The 17,829-nt window shown below is 40.0% G+C and overlaps 1 protein-coding gene across 3 annotated transcripts in view; it reads left to right on the forward strand.

Moving 5' to 3' along the window:
* The window catches only part of LRP1B (LDL receptor related protein 1B), a 4,835,697-nt gene that overhangs the window by 3,356,939 nt on the left and 1,460,929 nt on the right, over positions 1 to 17,829 (forward strand). For all 3 annotated transcript variants that reach the window (XM_069616528.1, XM_069616527.1, XM_069616526.1), the window contains exon 36: positions 14,439 to 14,573. In XM_069616528.1, the coding sequence (XP_069472629.1) occupies positions 14,439 to 14,573 (135 nt within the window). The remainder of the gene's footprint in view (positions 1 to 14,438; positions 14,574 to 17,829) is intronic.

Genomic DNA, 17,829 nt, shown 5'->3' on the forward strand with positions numbered 1-17,829 from the left:
TTAGTGGCTTAGAGCAAAAGCAATACATTCACCATGGAATATCAGAGGATGTTTCAATATAGGCTCAATGTGTTTGCAGACGTCCCTAGCTCCTTATAAACCTTTTCACGGACTATGTAGGCATGTCTTCGAGATTTTAAAGGGTATTTATTATAGAGGAGAATGTATATTTATCTGAATGCTGTTGGATGGGAACTTCATTTCAGTTTGTTTTTATTGACGTTCACTCACTTGTTTTTAATGTGATATTAAGATAATACATATTCTTTTATCTTAATGTAATGCAATTGCACTATTATCAATGTCATACAAAAGTGTTTCTAAGAATAAGCAAGCATGAAAGCAATAGGAGGCTTGGTTTGGAATTCAACGACCTGAGAACTAGGAGAGCAAAGCATGTTTTAGTAGAGGGAATTATGAAATGAAGAAATATGTAATGTATCTTCAGGAGATTAAGACTGGCTGCTAAGTTGATAAAGTGCTAAACAGTCGGATTACTGTCAAAGATAACACCAGACTATGAGGATTTGGGGGATTGGTTATGGAGGTCAGAGGAAAAGTATATAAAGGATAGTGGGTGTATCATGTGATCCAGTTGAATTAAACAACATTAATATATTTGTAAACAAATGTATACACTGTTATTCTGCAAACCATGAGAGGAACACTAGCTAACAAAACATTGACCACACTGTCCTTCTACCAAAGAAACATGCAATTCTTGGAGTACTGGCTTGATGCACTTCCATGTAGTATGACAACATGGTAACTTTATTGGACAAGACTGAGTTGCATTCAGAAATACTAAGTGATCAGCAACGCATTATCAACATTGGGAAGAAGATTCATGCAGAACAGAGGAGGTGCACTAATACATGAATACTAGAAGTACCATCTAAACATTTTTATTTTTGTATTTGCCTGTACACATTTCGGTTTGGACCTATACAGGCAGATAATGCACTCACGTTTTGTGTATGTATCTACACTTACACAGTATGAAATTGGGTATAACCCCACATCTTGTCAGTCCTAAGCATTTGACATTTGACCAATCCCCAACATGTGGATAAAACATATTCGTTCTATCACAAAATATTTGATTATCAAGCAACATACTTTATTGGCTTCCAGATGATCAAGGGATCTAGTTGTACATCCTCTAGGTGGCCTTCCTTGCTTTCAGGGACGCATCTCCTAATCAGATGTCCAACCGCGATGCCTGATTACACCCTTCAACTACTAAACGGCCACATAAACCAGTTTGTTAGCACCTCATTTTTTTAAAAAAACAGAATACACTGTAGACTAACTTCATATAAAGAGAAAAAGATTTGCCAACGGCAATTGGCTTCTTGAACAATTCACAAACAGATGATTCCAATTCTATCTATTTGGTTATACTGACCTAGCAAATGGAATAGTTACAAAAACTGAAGAATGATTCTGCCTGGACACAGAAATAGTGATTGTCATTTACACACTTGGTTCATGATCATGACAACATATAACCTTTAGCTACAGAGTATTTAGTTTAGCTTGTGACAGGAGAGAAAAGTGGAAAATGTAAAAAAATCAAGATACACAGTCCTCCCTGTTAATGCTGAGAGGGGAAGAAACTGTTTTACGGTCGATTTTGCTAGTTTCCCATCCTCCCTCGCACAATTGCAGAGATTCAGAAGTCTCTGTTCAAGTTCCTTCGCAGACATTTCAGTATGCCGTGTTTGTAAAACCAGGTTCCAAACCCAGAGAGCTGATTAAAGCATGTGACTTTTTAATTTAGAGTGTTTTATTGATATAAATAACGACTCAACTTTATAGAGATTACCCAAGGACAACACGTGGCTAATCAGATGTTTGTCTAAATTATCTTACCTTGATCTTCCACAGAGAAATCCAAAAAAAAGCACATGTTTGAGCTTTATGGTGTCGATGATACACAGGAGACCTATTTCGAGATGAGTGATGAAAGATGATGTTGTCGGACATGCTCCCAAAAGCCAGGAAATAAAAGAGTTTGCCTCTGCTTGAAGTCCCACCACACCACCCACACCCCAAATTGCACTACCATAGACACATGTAGGCACACTCTTACCCCTGTAGGCATTTAGCATATGGCTAACAGAAAAATGTTGCAGGATTTGGTGAATCTAAAAATACTGCCTGAAGATTGTTTCATTGTATGCCTTACGATTGTTAGATTGTCATTCCACTTTAGCAGAGTGCTCTCAAGTTATCTCCTCAAGGTGCCCAAATCTAGATTCTAATTCATTGTATACCGCAGATTTGCAGTGGGTGCCCTTGGAATGCCACATCAGTAAGACTTATGAACAACTATTTACTCATTCCATAAATTGCTCAAAGGCTTGCTTTTTTGTTGGTCTTTCACATGGCTCATATGGATACTTTTCTGTTTGTTTGCGCATTTACCCACTTACATCTGTATGTGGCACTTTTTAAATTCCAAATTCAAATACATGTTCAAACACTCCACAGACCTGTACCAGTGAAAAACGAAATTAAACCCCAACCAGCATGATTTGAATGGGATCTAAGATGCTAGTCACACAAGGGCCACAATGCAGAACACGCTTACCCGTACTCTAAAATACATTTGAAAGCTTTGTCGATGTATGGGTTGCCTTCATGGGGAAAGCTCCAAACTTGCATACTGCTCGCATGCCCCCTAAAAGAAATCGGCCTTGTTTTGTTTACTGCTAAACTGATTATGCTCCTTCGATATCTTAATTTCAGCATGTGATGAAAACTTAGGAATTTACACATGGTCGAGGCTTTTGTGCTCCCCTAATTTAATTACATATTTTGGTTCAGAAATAGACTCCTTCTAATGTAACGAATTTCACTTCAGATGTTTTTTTAATATGGCCCTGTAGATGCATGGCTATGAACATTCATGTTTAAACTCAGTAATGACACTTTAGCGATTACAGACAATGGATAAAGGAAAATAACACAATCAGCCTATGCTTGCCGGTAAGGTTAATTCTTTGCAACAAATGCCAGGCCAGATGCATTTGGAAGTGTTTCTGCTTCTGGTAGAATAACCTGGCATGGGAGCTAATGAAAAATAACTGGGGATCTGATAGATAAAACAGTTTCCCATTGGGTATGCATGCAATACTCATACCCAACTTTCGAAGAGCCTCAAATACTGCAGAATTGGAATACTGTGCCAAAATGAATACTGTTCTGCTGGAGTCCAGGGATGACTGGTGGGTTAATCATCTACTCAGCACTACACTACTGCTAAGCCTGTAGTGATCCCATTCATAAAGGTGAAAGAGGCACTGCCCGACACATATACCTCCTTTGCCTGTTGTGGTAATGTGGGCGCAGTGCAGGCTTTATGCTTCAGGAGGGTTTGTGACTTGATATAATTAGCAACCCAAATATTTTAAGTTGAATTAATACAATAATGTCCAGTAAAGCTTACATCCAAATATTGACTTTTAATTAAACAATAAAATGCAAACAACTAATCATTAATAATAGGAAAACCCACTCCTGTAAAAGAAAACACAGATAATGCAGACTTTTGTGAAAGAGCCCTCTGAGTAATTGAAAAGGGTCTTCGGCACAGGGTTGGCCCAACGCAACTGTTCAAAAGGATGTGTCTTTAAAGCTAGATAACAGGGCTTAAAATTAACCATGGTCTCAAAAGTGGTTCAGTGGGACATGGCCTCTTCATAATACCTTAGGTTCTGGTTTTTGGGGCTCAACCGTTGAACAAAGATTGTCAGCATTGAATTGGGAGTCTGGGTGCTTACAGCTCTGGTCAATCAGTGATGGCCCAAGGTCCAATAATGGAGGGCTTATCTGCAGGAGCATGTGCATCAAAGATGCTGGGAGTGGCGGTTGAAGTTGCATTGGCCTTGCTGGATGACTTGTCAGCACTGGCTGTGGATAAAAGGATGTTGGCCTTTGGCAGCAAGCAGGTTCTGCTGACTCAACATAGCATTAGGATATTGTAGAACCATGTGGCTGAATCTCGTATAAACTAGAGATATGTGGACACTAGAATAATTGGTGGGTCTCAGTGAAACCAGATGCAGAGGCCCTTGAGTTTTGAGGTAAGTAATAACTATGGCTGTTTAATTGTAGCATATTGGATGGCATATGAGCTCTGCAAACTGGTGCTGGGGTGTCAGATGCTAGTAAAGACAATACTCATTTCTTGGATTCTGTGGTTGTTGGGAGACCTGATCCATAGTCTCCAGGACAAGGGGGGTCATTTTATCCAGAGAAACAAACTGTTCTCGGTTTACTTTTCAAGCACCCTGTATGCCTCTTACCAGTGATGTCCTCCAGGGGCCCTCCTTGTCCCCTCTTCTGTTTAATGTGTACCTCTGTCCACTAGCAGATCTTATTCAGGAGCACAGGATGCAAATCTATTCACATCCTGACTACACTCAGCTGATTTTCTGCCTGGACTGCCCAGAAGTCAACTCCGCTCTTAAGCTTCAAATCTTCCTGGTGGTAGGCTGGGAATGGATGGCCAGAAACTGGCTAAAACGTAATGGAGAGAAAACAGAGGCTCTGCTACATGGCAGGTATCCTGGACTAATGATTTCTGGCCTGATTCTCTTGGACCGTGCCCCAAACCTAGCAAATTAGTTATATGTTTGGGTATACAAATATTACACTCTGGTTCCCAGGAGCTTCAAATCTCAGTGGTATGCAACTCAGGTTGTTGTAAGTTAAACATTTTGAAAACAACTCTACCTTGTCTTCTATTAGAATCTCGAGCCAAAGTTGTAACAGCCTCCGTGCTAGGGTCCATAGATTACTGTAACAGTATCTGTTTAGGCCAACCCGCGTTTCTAATTTAGAGCTTACTGCTATTTCAAAATGCTGCAGCCAGGATGGCTCTGGGAGCCAACCACTTTGCCCTTTCTTAGGACCTCTTCAGCAGCTGCATTGGCTTGCCGTCAGCAGTCGCATTAAGTTTAAGATCTCTGCATTGCTCACCTTGCACTCCATCAGGCAGGCAAAGAGTATCTTCAGCTAAAATTGACCTCAATATGTTCCATCAAGGGATTTTATATCAGCCTCGCAAAATCTGCTGACAGTCGCAAGATTCAACAGAGCATGGATAGGGGGTTGAGCGTTCGAGACCCTTGCTCCCACTATGTGGAACTCTCTTCTGGGTCAGCTACAGAAGGTGAACGATCATGATTTTTTTTTTTTTTATATTCTTCTTTCTTTCACTGCAAGGCAGGGACCTGAGCTCACTTTTCTTTCGCTGTTTCTCTAGCGCCTAGATGCATTGAACTTTGAGATAAATTGTATCCCCAACAGAGATCCAGATGATTTGTTTTGGCCATTACAAATTCAGAGATGAATCAACAAATAAGGGTGGAGGGGCTCTCGTTTTAAAGGGTGAAATGTCACAGGGGATTGAACCAAAGCTGTATGCTGTCTAATCTGGGTTGTTGAAACACCCCTTTGCCTTATGACAGTACACCCAGAGGACCTGGCTTGCAGGATATGGAAACCTTCTTCACATGGCTTCCCTTCCCTCTCTGGATACTTTAAAGGGGTACCTGCTGACACAAAATTGACTCCAGTGGGCAACACCCTGATGTGATCAAGACTGTTTTATGGATATTGTTCCTAAATGGCTTTCAGCGGACAGTCAGACCAGACACTGATTTACATCCGTCCTGTCATAGCTTGCCCTGCTCACAGAGCAGACATCACACGTCTGTGGTTGTATAATTGTGTGGCTTATTTTTAAAGATGTAGGAGCCACCAGAATGAATATGGCATGCCATTATTACAAGTTAGATCAGAGGTGCTGAAGGCTAAAAAGCCACCTCTCCCTGCAGTAGCCTTTCCTGTTGCATTAGACAGGTGCATGAGCAGACTATTACTTGGGCATGCAATAGTGAAGGGTGGTCTGATTTGCAAATACCTGCATCAATAACCAACACATGACAGGGCTTTCACACCCACACAGATCATAATCCTTCACAGTCACCTCATTCTATATCCTTCTACAGATGTCAGATACATCTTTACACTGCTACACTTTCTAAAGCATGTGCGCTATCGAGGGGGATTTGGTTCAGAAAGGTGCCTAGTGTCTGACATTCACAATCCTTCCTGCACCCCACCAGACGAGTTGTTTTGAAAGTTCAGTGGCTTTCTGAAGGATTGTTCAGCAGAATTGGTAATGTTCTGAAAAGACAGAGAGATGAAAAGAAAGGATAACGTCCTCCCCATGCACACTAATAATAGCAATTAGGATGTCACATGTCTAATCGGTCAAGGACAGTTTTGTGAAATAATGGTAGATGGAAAATGCCTCTTTGTTTCTCACAGCTCAAACACCCACGCCGACCTGCAAGAAAGATTTGTGTTGAGGGGAAACAGAATAGTTTACTTGAGGTCTGAACACCATTTCCCTTTTGCTCCCAATGTAAGCTTTTCTGCAAATTAATAGAAAAACAGGTATGAAATATAGAAATTATTGTCGAAAAAGGTTGGCACTAATTATAGAATGTGGACACACACAGGTATAGTTCAACTCTACGCGCACATGCACACACGTATGCCCTGAGCCCAAACATTCTGGAGGGGAGTAGAGGTTTCTTAAAAGGAAACGAACATTAATATGCTATATTTCATGATAATGTGTAACATCACCTTAGCTGTCATTGAAATACCCAAGAAGGGCAGGAGAGCCACAGTGGTAGAAGGTCCCACAAACTTTAAATATTACTTGAAATTCGTTAATAATATGTTTTCACTTTTTTAATTCTGGCAATGAGAAAGAAGGAACATATTATCTTTCGTGTGTTCTGGTCCCGCTTCATTAACAATAACGTTTATATACACGAGCAACAAAGCAACAAGTGCTGACCCACTTGTCAATCAAATGTGTCAATTTAGAGCTATTCACTACAAGAAACTTAAAACCTGATGGTTCCCCGATACAGCGACCCCCTCACTATCTCTATTTCCTATCTTATAGTGTCAAGTAAGTGCAGGAAAGGGTGAGATGGTCTAAATATGGAGTACCAGTTTTAACCTTTTTCTGCATTATAAAGTGTGCATTTCTGTTTATAAAGTACACACATATATCCATTATTCCTATTGTAACTGAAAATATAATAAACACAATGATAGTATGCATTGAACTGTGACAGTTACTTCATAACATATGGTGCATGGCGATGCGTATGTGCAGATATATATAAACAGCACTATCATGTAATTGCTACATAATGGCCTAGGACTATATCCAATCCCAACATAACAAAGATGCACACTTTGGGACATTTCACAAAGATACAAAATCTGCACTCAAAGTACAATAGGCACATTAAAAAAATCAAATTTCTTCCAATCCACAATATGTGCATACAACATTTCGCCTCAGCAAATGACTCAGGGCCTGATTCTGAGGTCTCGATTCTGAAGTGGGTGTTAAGTACTGAAAAGGTCGGAGAAAGCGTTATGAACTGTTCGCTACTTAAGACCTATTCTGAAGATGGTGAAATGTTCCCAAGTTGGAATGAATGCACCACTTTCGGAACATATGTGGCGGTTGCTAAAATCGGTGGGAAACCATCCTAGAAACCCCCACATTTGGTAACTGCCATTTAACACAGCTATTCCTGTGGCACTACTCCACTTTGAATGTTCCTTAAAGTGGCGCACATATACGGTACCACTTGTTTACCGGTTTTGTGGAGCATTGCCACAGGAAGCCGCTTGTTGCACAATTCATAAAATCGTGGTCAGTAATATCACGCAAAGCTCAGCAGACCATTACAAAGTCCATCATTATTATAATGTAAACAGTTGACTCACATATTGTGTCACCCATTCCTCACATACCACACTCATGCTTACCTTCACATCAACAGCATTTTGAATCAATTATCATAAAATCACCTGGCCAAATATAAAGCCAGTGTATGTTCTACATCACAATTCTATCTCTTCCACAGGACTTATTTAACAGTTGTTTGCAATTCTCCTATTGCCTTTTTTTAACTTGCATCTTCAATACATCAGATCAGCATGAACATCTATCGGTACAAGAAGTGTCCTCAGTGAGGCCCAACACGGGATAATATTGTCTAATTAGCTACACGAAGGCCCCGTATCAATTAATAGCCCTATTCATAAGACTTCCCACGTGGGTGCTGCCGTGATCCCAGCAGCACTTTTGTAAAATAATGATGTTCTCGTTATTTAACAAAAGTGCTGATGCGATTTTCCATTCCGCCCGTTGTCTACACAAACTCCGAGGAAGCCCAGGTCCACTTAGTAATAGTGGTGGAGCCTGTGCATCCAGATTTGGCGCAGTGAAACATGCTCTTTAGCACGCTCACTGTGCCAAGATAAGAATTGGGCCCTCCATGACGTGCTAATTACTGAAACAGTCGTACTAAGGATAACAGAAAAACTTGGTAAATAACACCTATTCTCATTATGTCGGATTTTACAAAGGAGCACAGAAAGCGCCACTTAATAAACATGTACGCCGGTAGCTAGGATAGGCTGGAACCTGGCAACCAGCAATTTCAGAAATTGTTACTTTGTATCCTCATTCTGGTGTCACTCCTCCACATTAGCAACAGTGCAAAAATGTCTGTACAAATACTACACCACCGTTGGTGGCGTCCGCTCACTGAAGTTTTGCTGTTGAGGAGGAGCGGCACCAGGTAAGGGCACCGTACTCCCCCGTCACACAGCTAAAATATATATTTTTTCCATTTCGCTTTTTGAAACACCCTGGGTGCATGAAGTGTTGCAACACCATTGAGCAGTTCGAGCTTTAGCCCTACATGCCCTCCGCACAAATTGTGGCTATGTTAAAACTACTCAGCTGACCTACAGACATACACAATAGGACACATATTAAACAGTGCATGGACTACGCTGTTAACAAAGACTCTGCAATTAGTAACGTGAAACATTCCACTGTAGCACCAGCATTCATCTGCATACATTTTAAGGCAGTAGAAATAGTTTTTCATTTTAAAATTTTTTATTGGTGAAAATTAGGTAGCCATGGCAACTGATACAACCAACAAGGTGTCAAAAGCTATGGAAAAAATAAAGAAGAGACATAAGAGAAGCAGTAGATAATTAATGCAAATATAAGCCAAGTATCTGTATACAATATTTTAAAGAGCACAATGAACAGCTTTTAAGTATAATGGGGGATGACATTACAAACAGCAAAATAAGACAGACTGGGTGAGTCATGCACAAGAGGAGGGGAAGAGGAGGCAGGGGGAAAGTGTGGGTACAAATATAACAGGCAACACTAGTGGAATATTAACTTGCACGTTGCTTATGTGGGGCCAGCATCTGATAGGCCCACATTATGTAAATAATGTAAATCGTTGAAGACACCATTTCATACCTAAAGTACGGGTGTGGTAAGGTGTGCAATGTATGTTAAGGGGGAGAATCTCTGATTTATCAGTATTAAGTTTGTAGCCCAAAGCTTTTGAAAACCTAGAGATTATATATATAGTATGTATTGAGCTCTTTGCTGTGGATTTTTTAAGAATAAAAGTACATTGTCAGCATTAGCCGCGGTTTTAATATGTAGATGTCCAAATGAAATTCCCAAAATGTTATCATTTCGTCTTATTGCTTCTAAAAATGGTTCAAGCCCTAGAATAAAGAGAATCGAAGAGAGTGAGCAGCCCTGATGTGTCCCTCTAGATAAGGGGAAGAAGGAAAACAGTTGACCATTCACAAAGACTGCAGTACCAAAATCGTGCCACCTAACAGCTTCGAACATAAAATCCCATTCAACTCTTTCAAAGCTTTTTTCGTCATCGAGAGCAATCGCAGCATGGGGATAATTTGATTTGTGTAGTATGTCTATGATAGCTAGAAAAAGTCTAATATTGGAGGAGGGCACCCTACCTTTTACATATCCAACTTGATCTTGCTTAAGAAGATTGGGTAAAAAGCAGAGGAGTCTGTCGGATAAAGTTTTGGCATAAATCTTACAGTCAGTATTGATAAGGGAGATAGGATGATCATTTTGGTGGAGCTCATAATCTTTATTGGGTTTAGGGAATATGATTAGCATAACCTCCAGAAATTAACCCAGGCCATGTCTTTTGAAATGAAATGAGAGTAGAGTTTGTTAAGCTTAGAACACTAATAGATTAGAGAAGCGGTGTTGGGGCTTTCCCTTTTTTAAGATTCTTAATAGCTAAATGTATTTCAGGGGGCATAATTGGATTATTGATTGATAGAGATTTGTCTGAGGATAGGAGTTATGGGGTATATTATGTACAAAATCATTAACTGCCACATTATTAGGAGGGGCTTGAGAGGTATATAAATTGGAATAACATTTTTTGAAGGCTTAAACAATTTCCTTTTCTGAAAATGTTCTATTCCCTAATAACTACAACTTTTTATTTTTTTCCTTCTTAAGTTTAAGGTATGAGGCCAACGATTTGCTATTCTTAATGGAGAATTGGTATATCTCGCTTTATATTTAAGCTTGTTGGTACATGAAAATTGTGTAATGATTTTGTCATATGGAAATCTTAACTTAAGAATGTCCTTTAGAATAGAGGTAGAGTAAGTGCAGCCAAATTGGGTTTCCAGGGGTTTAAGCTGTCTGATAATGGATTCTGATTCAAATGTAAGTTTTTTTCTGCTTGTTTGCAACAAAGGGAATATTATGACCTCTAAGAACCGCTTTGTAGCAGACCCAATTATTGGTGATAGATGTGTCTTGATTCTTATTTTCAGAGAAACAATGATTATGGTGTTGTGTGATAAACTGCGTAAATGATGTATCACTTAATAGATTAGTATTACATCTCCTTCTGCTGGAGTTACAAGAGTTCATTGGCGAAGCAATTTCATTGTGTACTGGGGTATGTTTAGAGATCATAATGGACTCTGTCTGGACATCAAGGAGGAGATTATCCATAGAGTTGGGGATGAAAATATAATCAAGTCACGAGAAGGAATTGTAGGGCATAGAGGAAAAGGTATATTAAGAGTCAGTTGGGTGGGTGATACACCATGCATCACTAAGGCCTACTTCAGATATAAAATTGATACATTGTGTATGAGATTTGGTGTTGATATACCGCACAACGGATTTCCTATCCAGAACGGGGTCTACAACCTGATTACAATCTCCACATGTGATCAGATTGTGGGGGTTACATTGAAGCACATGATTCCTGAGTTGCCTCCAAAAGGAGGGGTCTGCAGATGTTGGGCCATATATGTTAAGAATCATGGATGCTGTAGAGTTTACTAATATTTTGAGAATAACCCATCATCCTAACTTGTCAAATTCACTAGATAACACTTTACATTTAAGGGTATTGTTAACAAGTGTAATGACACTGTTCTTTTTACCATTTGCAGCACTAGAAAAGACCAGACCCACCCAGTGACGCTTAAGTGTTGTTGCTTCTTCATCTGAGAGATGTGATTCTTGTATGCAGGCTATTGAGGGTTTTAGTCTATTGAGAATGGAAAGTTGTCTCTTGATAGGATTATGTAATCCTTTAACATTCCAAGAAACTATGTTAAGGGGCATAGGTCTGGAGAGTTGAACCGTTTATATTGACATAAACAGCATATCAAATTATACATTTTCATTAAAACAGCATGTTAGCATGTAATATGTGAATGCACCCAGCAGAGCGGATGGAAACATGAAGGGAGTGAAACATAGGGAAGAGGGTAAAACAAATAGTGAAGACATGGAAATCGGTAAAAGAGAAATATATCCAAAAAATATCAATAGAACTGTGGCTTACAGGAACCAGCCACACCAATCCATGTCAAAAAGTAATGCGATGGGGGAAGGAGAGCTCTTCTCATGGCAGTTGTCTTGGAGACATCATGTGTGATGAAGATGTTCCTTCCTTCCCATATCAACTGCTTAATTTGCCTGAATTTTTCAATAATGAGAGTGATGAGGGTGAACTCCAGGAGGACTAGTATAAGGGTTCTGGGTGGACATATCATGCTTAGAAGTGAATTGCTTGGACCAAGTTGATGTGCCCTTTGAATATTGAGCCGCACAGATGCCAGCAAGTTGAAAATCTGAGGAAGAAACAAATATAAGAAAGCAATAAGATTATCTTTTTCAATTCCTTCAAGAAGGCCAACAATGCAAAGGTTGTTCCTCCTATTCCTGCTTTCAAGATTCTCAGCCTTCTGTTGTAAGGAGGTTATTGTAATTTCTAAATTAGTGACCTTATTAGAAACATTTTCTGCGTCACTAACTCGCCTTTCCACTTCATTGATCTGAGATTCAAGTACGGATCATTTGTTGTGTAATTGCTGCGATTTGGCATTAGTTTGGCTTGTGAGCACTAATTTCTGATAAAATGGTCTGCATGACAGGGTCCACTATATCTTCTTTGGGTGTCAGAGATTCACGTTTCTGTCTTTTTAAGGTAGTAAGGGACGACAAAGAAGCCTCTTTTGTCTGTCCCTTTTTAGAATCCAAAATATATATTGGAGATTGTAGAAACACTACAAGTCAGTAGTAATTCAGTGGCATTCCCTATCTGCCTCGTCCCTTTATCTTTGGTTTTCTTTCCCCTCACGAAACTGGCAAGAAAGAGTGAAGCATTCAAAACACACTTTTGGAATAGTCTTTGTGCATCAGCAAAGTGATAAGTTGGCTTAGGAAAGAAATTAGAAAGAACAAGCAGAAACTATATAAAGTGGGGCACGAGGGAAGGAACAATTAAAGAATATAATATTGGTAGTTTTCCCTCAGAAACAATTAGTAGATGAGGTAATCCTTCAAAAGGCGAAGAATCTGACAAACAATACTTGGAAGTAGCTTGAGATCCTATAGAAAGTGGTCCAATATCAAAGTCAGTGCTTTAAATGAGGAAAAAAGGGAAACGTTGTTGTGAGGCAAACTGCTATCCCTACGTGAGGCGTGCTTCCCACATCGCAGCAGCTGACCAGCTGACAGGAGATGCTGGCTACTTTCACTGCAGGATGACGCAGATTCAGGCCCAGCCCACTGGAGGTTCTTATGCAGAAATGCAGCCAACAAGAAGCTCCTATGAGGGAGCCCCGGATCTTAGGAAACCCAGGAATGCACAATGGGGCTTCAAAGGGAGACAATTGAGGTATGATGAGGGGATAATGAATACATTAAAGTTTCACCGGAGTGGAGCGCCAAAGCTAGGTGACTGTTCCCATCGGCGCCAAGCCACGCCCCAAGCAGTAGAAATTCTGATCTGGGTTTAGTACTTGCATGCCAGGGGGGTGATTAGTAGGGATGAGAGGATACGAACCAGCTCATTCTCACATCAGTACTTAAGAGTGTGCTTTCGACGTGAAGGAGGGTTTACTCAGCAGCACCTTTGTTCTAAGAACTTATAAACCAACTGTAAAATCCTGAAATGACGGATTGCACACAGTATACAATACTGCGCAGACGCTCAAGACCACTTAACAATAAGTGTGGTAGCTGGACATCACAAAAAGGATACAGTGAAGCGTGGGGTTTAACATGCTTACTGTGCCTACATGATAATCGGGCCCTCAGAGTAAATCAAAAGGAAAACTCACTGGGAAAAAAGGCTTTTGAAGTAAAATTCAACATGGAAATGTCAATATTGAAAGATATATAGTTGTGTATTTGGTTAAGTGAATCAGATACGGGGGAAATGTTTAAAATGTATGCGTGTACCTGCTAATTTGCCCGTGTCCAAAATATGAGTGGTTCCAAGTGTAAACATGGGCGTGCTTGTAGGTGGGTTTGTAGAGAAGAGCCTTATCTGCATTGATATTCTTTTAGATATGCTCATTTGGATATGTGTTAACATGGTTGCAGCTGTGCGCTCCCTTTACAGCATCTGCTCAAATTCATAATCACGACACGATGCTTCCTTACAAATAATTAATAATTGCATTCATTATTCATAATATTACTGTCCATTGCAGTCTTTTAAATGCTTGTTTTTTGTTGTTCCACATTCTTTAAACAATATTCTGTCCTGCTTTGATTTCACGGTGGTACTGTTTGATGTTTGCAACAGTTTTCTTCTCAATTTGAGCAACTCACAATGCTATTGTAATGCATATTAGTCTTAAACTAACTTGCTCATGGTCGGCTTGCATACTAATGTTCGTAATATGATAGAGAGTTGAGTAGTTTGTTTAAGAACAGTCGCTGCTAAACACGTCTTTACCGTTACAGAGCAACTGAGACAATAGTTTTACATACTTTGATGACTAAAAATATTATAATCGATACGTAACTATCACTACTTTATGGGTAAACACATGTGAGTGAAAAGTTGTGCATGATGTGGCAGAGTCACATTCTCTCGAACTTTAGCTAATTAGTGATTTCACTTAAAACATGATTAATGGGATTCGATAACACATTCATGTATTTCTTTTGTTCTCTTCTGTACGTACAGGAAATGACACCATTTATTGGACAGACATGGGATTAAACAAAATTAGCAGATCCAGAAGAGACCAGACCTGGAAGGAAGACATCATTACAAATGGACTAGGGAGGGTGGAAGGGATAGCGGTTGACTGGATTGCTGGTACATTGTTACATTCTCTGTTCCGATATATATTGCTAGATGTCAAAGAACTTGCTGAATATTCTGAAATGTTTCTGTTTAACTACCGAAATGTGAAATATCAAAACTGAGAGCAAATCATTTATTTTTTCTTTGCAATGACCTCTTTCTTGTATGTACTGTCGCTCTCTGTGATTTCCTTGATGCTGAAGGAAATTACCTCACACCGGCTATCTTAAGTTCCCTGTAGGAGGGGCTCCAACAGTCACCTTGTTCTATGCAAGGAAAGATTTGAAAAGCTTTTGTAATACATTGGTGTACATTTCTTAGCTGGTAAATTCACAGAAAGTGGGCCATAATTTAGAACATTTCCACTGACGCAAGTGCACTCCAGCTTGATATTTTGTACTGGGTGAAAAGTGACCCGTGTGCACATATGTATTGCTTCAATTAATGTTTTCAATAGGACAATTGTGTTTGCCAGGGCAAATAGCATGCAAAATTGCACTTCGTTGAAGCAAAGATTCAGTAATATGGACAGTGCAAAAGGTATGCTGCATTATCAGGTTTTAACCAAAGGGTGTTTTCAGTTTTGAATTTACACTTTAAATAGAAACAACACATCCACGGTGCAAAAAAACAGCCTGGGCTCTTATTGAGAACCCTTACAACAGATATGTAAAATGTTCTACATTTGCATTATTACAATTACCCCTGTTTAAAGTTGAATTAAATCAATGCCTATTTGCACTGTAGCAATTATGACCAAAATGATTATTCCGCCTTTTTAAAATCTGCACGCAAAAAAGTATAATTACTTTGTTGGGGGTTATAACTGCCCAAGTCTCCCTTTCCTCTGGCACAGCCACACATGGACACACACACACAGAGGCACGCCATGCACTTGTTCACCAGCACCCTCCCTTCCACAAAAGAAACACTCTTCCCTGACACCCCAGCAAACACATGAATTGATGACAGGTATCACACCAGAAAAACAAGTGTCCTCCAGAGCTCTCGTCTTCTAAGCATGTGTCACCTGGTTTTATCCTGGTATGATATCACAAGTTCAGGTTACATCCCAGAAACCCATCACACATTTACATTGGTCTGTTTGGGTGAGTTACATATAGAAGATATCCGGGTTAGCTCTACAATTTGATAGCCATGTCTAGTGGCTACTCCTAGGACCACTTCTACTACTACCAATCTACAATGTTACAGGGTCTTGCAACACATGGTAGCCCCTTGTAAAAGGTGAATCTGGATTGGGCAGAATGTACCTTCCCATCCCTGGGACCCTGGACGGTTACCAGACTGAGGGTATCTTTTCAAGGCAATCAGAATTAGACATAGAGTTGCAAAGTGTTCCCTAATGTTGCCATCTCTGATCACCTAAGCCCTGGAATGTGTTCAGTTAGCAGTTTGTGGGAAACATTTGTACCTCTTCCCTCTCTGGTTTGATGGGAAAAGTCCTCTTGCCTCAATTGAATGGACATTGACCTGGTCAACTGAATCAGGTGTGTTGAGACCACAAAAGCAAGCTGTCCTGCTTGTAATTATGAGGATTATAGCCTGATTTTCTGTAGGTGGGTCATTGCCTTGGTAACTGGAACTTTCTGTCTCCACTTGTCCTTGGCTGGGTGCCTTATCTATGCCCACCTCTGGCTGTGACAAGCAAGTCAGCATGCCCATGTACTTGAAGTTGAGAGTTGTGTTGGGGGCATGAGGGTCAGATGTGGCCCCCATCTACATTCCCGTCCAGTCCAACTTCTCCCGTCAGCCCCTGCGCACACCCGTGTGCAGCAGGGGCTGGCATTTCGATTTAAATGTCCATTCTGAGCAGTCTTCGAGTGGTCTTTCTTAAATTGTTTTTTTTTCTGGTAAATCTAAAGCCCAATGCAGATGTCATTGCATAACTGCTTTGTACTGGTGCAACGTTTCTCTAAAATGGACCTAGGTGTTCACATTGGTCATTTTGATGTACACTGGAGAGATCTTAGCATTATTTTTTATCCTGGCCCATCAGTCTGCTAAAATTTGTTGGCATTGACTTAAAAACTAGCACAAAGATCAAGATGATTGGCCAGCACCTTTATTTAAATCTTCTATGGCTCACTTCTATATTAAAGTATGAACATGGATAATGAAGCGTGTCCAAGTGATTCCATTGTTTATTGTAAGATTTAAGAATGTCTGTTTGCAATGAAAGCTCATGTTGTTAAATTAAAGTTCTAGAGAGTGACACCAAATTATAGTATGTGTCTAGCTTCAGCAGTCATAAAATCTGTCTCATCATTTATTGGTTGTAAACATAATATGCATCTTGTGTAATGCATTTAGCATGCACTAGACCTGCACTTCGAACTTGTTCAGGTGTTGCCTGTATATATCCATGTACTAGGTGCCATTGCCCTGGTACTCCCAATATTTGCAATGTCTTGCTGCATACTGTGTTGGTGCTCTCCTTTATATGCCTGAATGGATCATCATATTCCCAGATGCTCCCATCATTTGACAGGTACTGACATCCTATGTTCATGCACTCACGCCAGTTGCCAAGTACAACATTAAAGTATGACATGTATTGGTGTTTTAAATTTATATATATTCAATGAAAAAATGTTGTTAAACATAAGTTATGGTTACACGTAAAACTGAAAAAACCCCTGAAATTCGCCAGTAATGGTAAGCTAAGCAACCATAGCTCGCACCACCAACATGCACTGCTAAGACACCCAGGACATCAAATATGACATCTTTGAGTCTATGGGAAAAACCACACATTTGGGGCTGCACATTTGGGACCCCCCTGTAACTCTACTCCCCTGCACGAAACCTCACCCAACTTGGCAGAATCAATCTGACAGGGCCATATACTTTCTTGGTGAGGTTTTGGGAGGATTCGTACAGGGCGGGCAAAGTTATAAGCCACCCGAAAAGTTCTCTTCCTATGGGTTTAGCAACTTACCATTAATACAGGGCTGCTGCCGCAGGCCCTGTAATATTGCCTATGCCACTATTCAACACACTAGGAATACGCGTCTTGTTTCCAATGCTAAGTAATAATGATTAACAGGTTCTCAGAAATTATAAAAATAATTTAAATAGAGCTCCTGAAGCCATCTTAAAGCATCCTTCTGGATTATTGATCTGTGTCATTTCCAGATAACTCACTATGTCTGTTGGTTATTATTGAATGTTGTAACCTTGAAAATTGTTCATAGATATGTATGTTCAAAATAAGAATTGAAATCGAATAAACTAGCACTTTACA

This window comes from Ambystoma mexicanum, chromosome 9 (assembly GCF_040938575.1).
Source record: "Ambystoma mexicanum isolate Mex_15411 chromosome 9, UKY_AmexF1_1, whole genome shotgun sequence".
NCBI classification, from domain to species: domain Eukaryota; kingdom Metazoa; phylum Chordata; class Amphibia; order Caudata; family Ambystomatidae; genus Ambystoma; species Ambystoma mexicanum.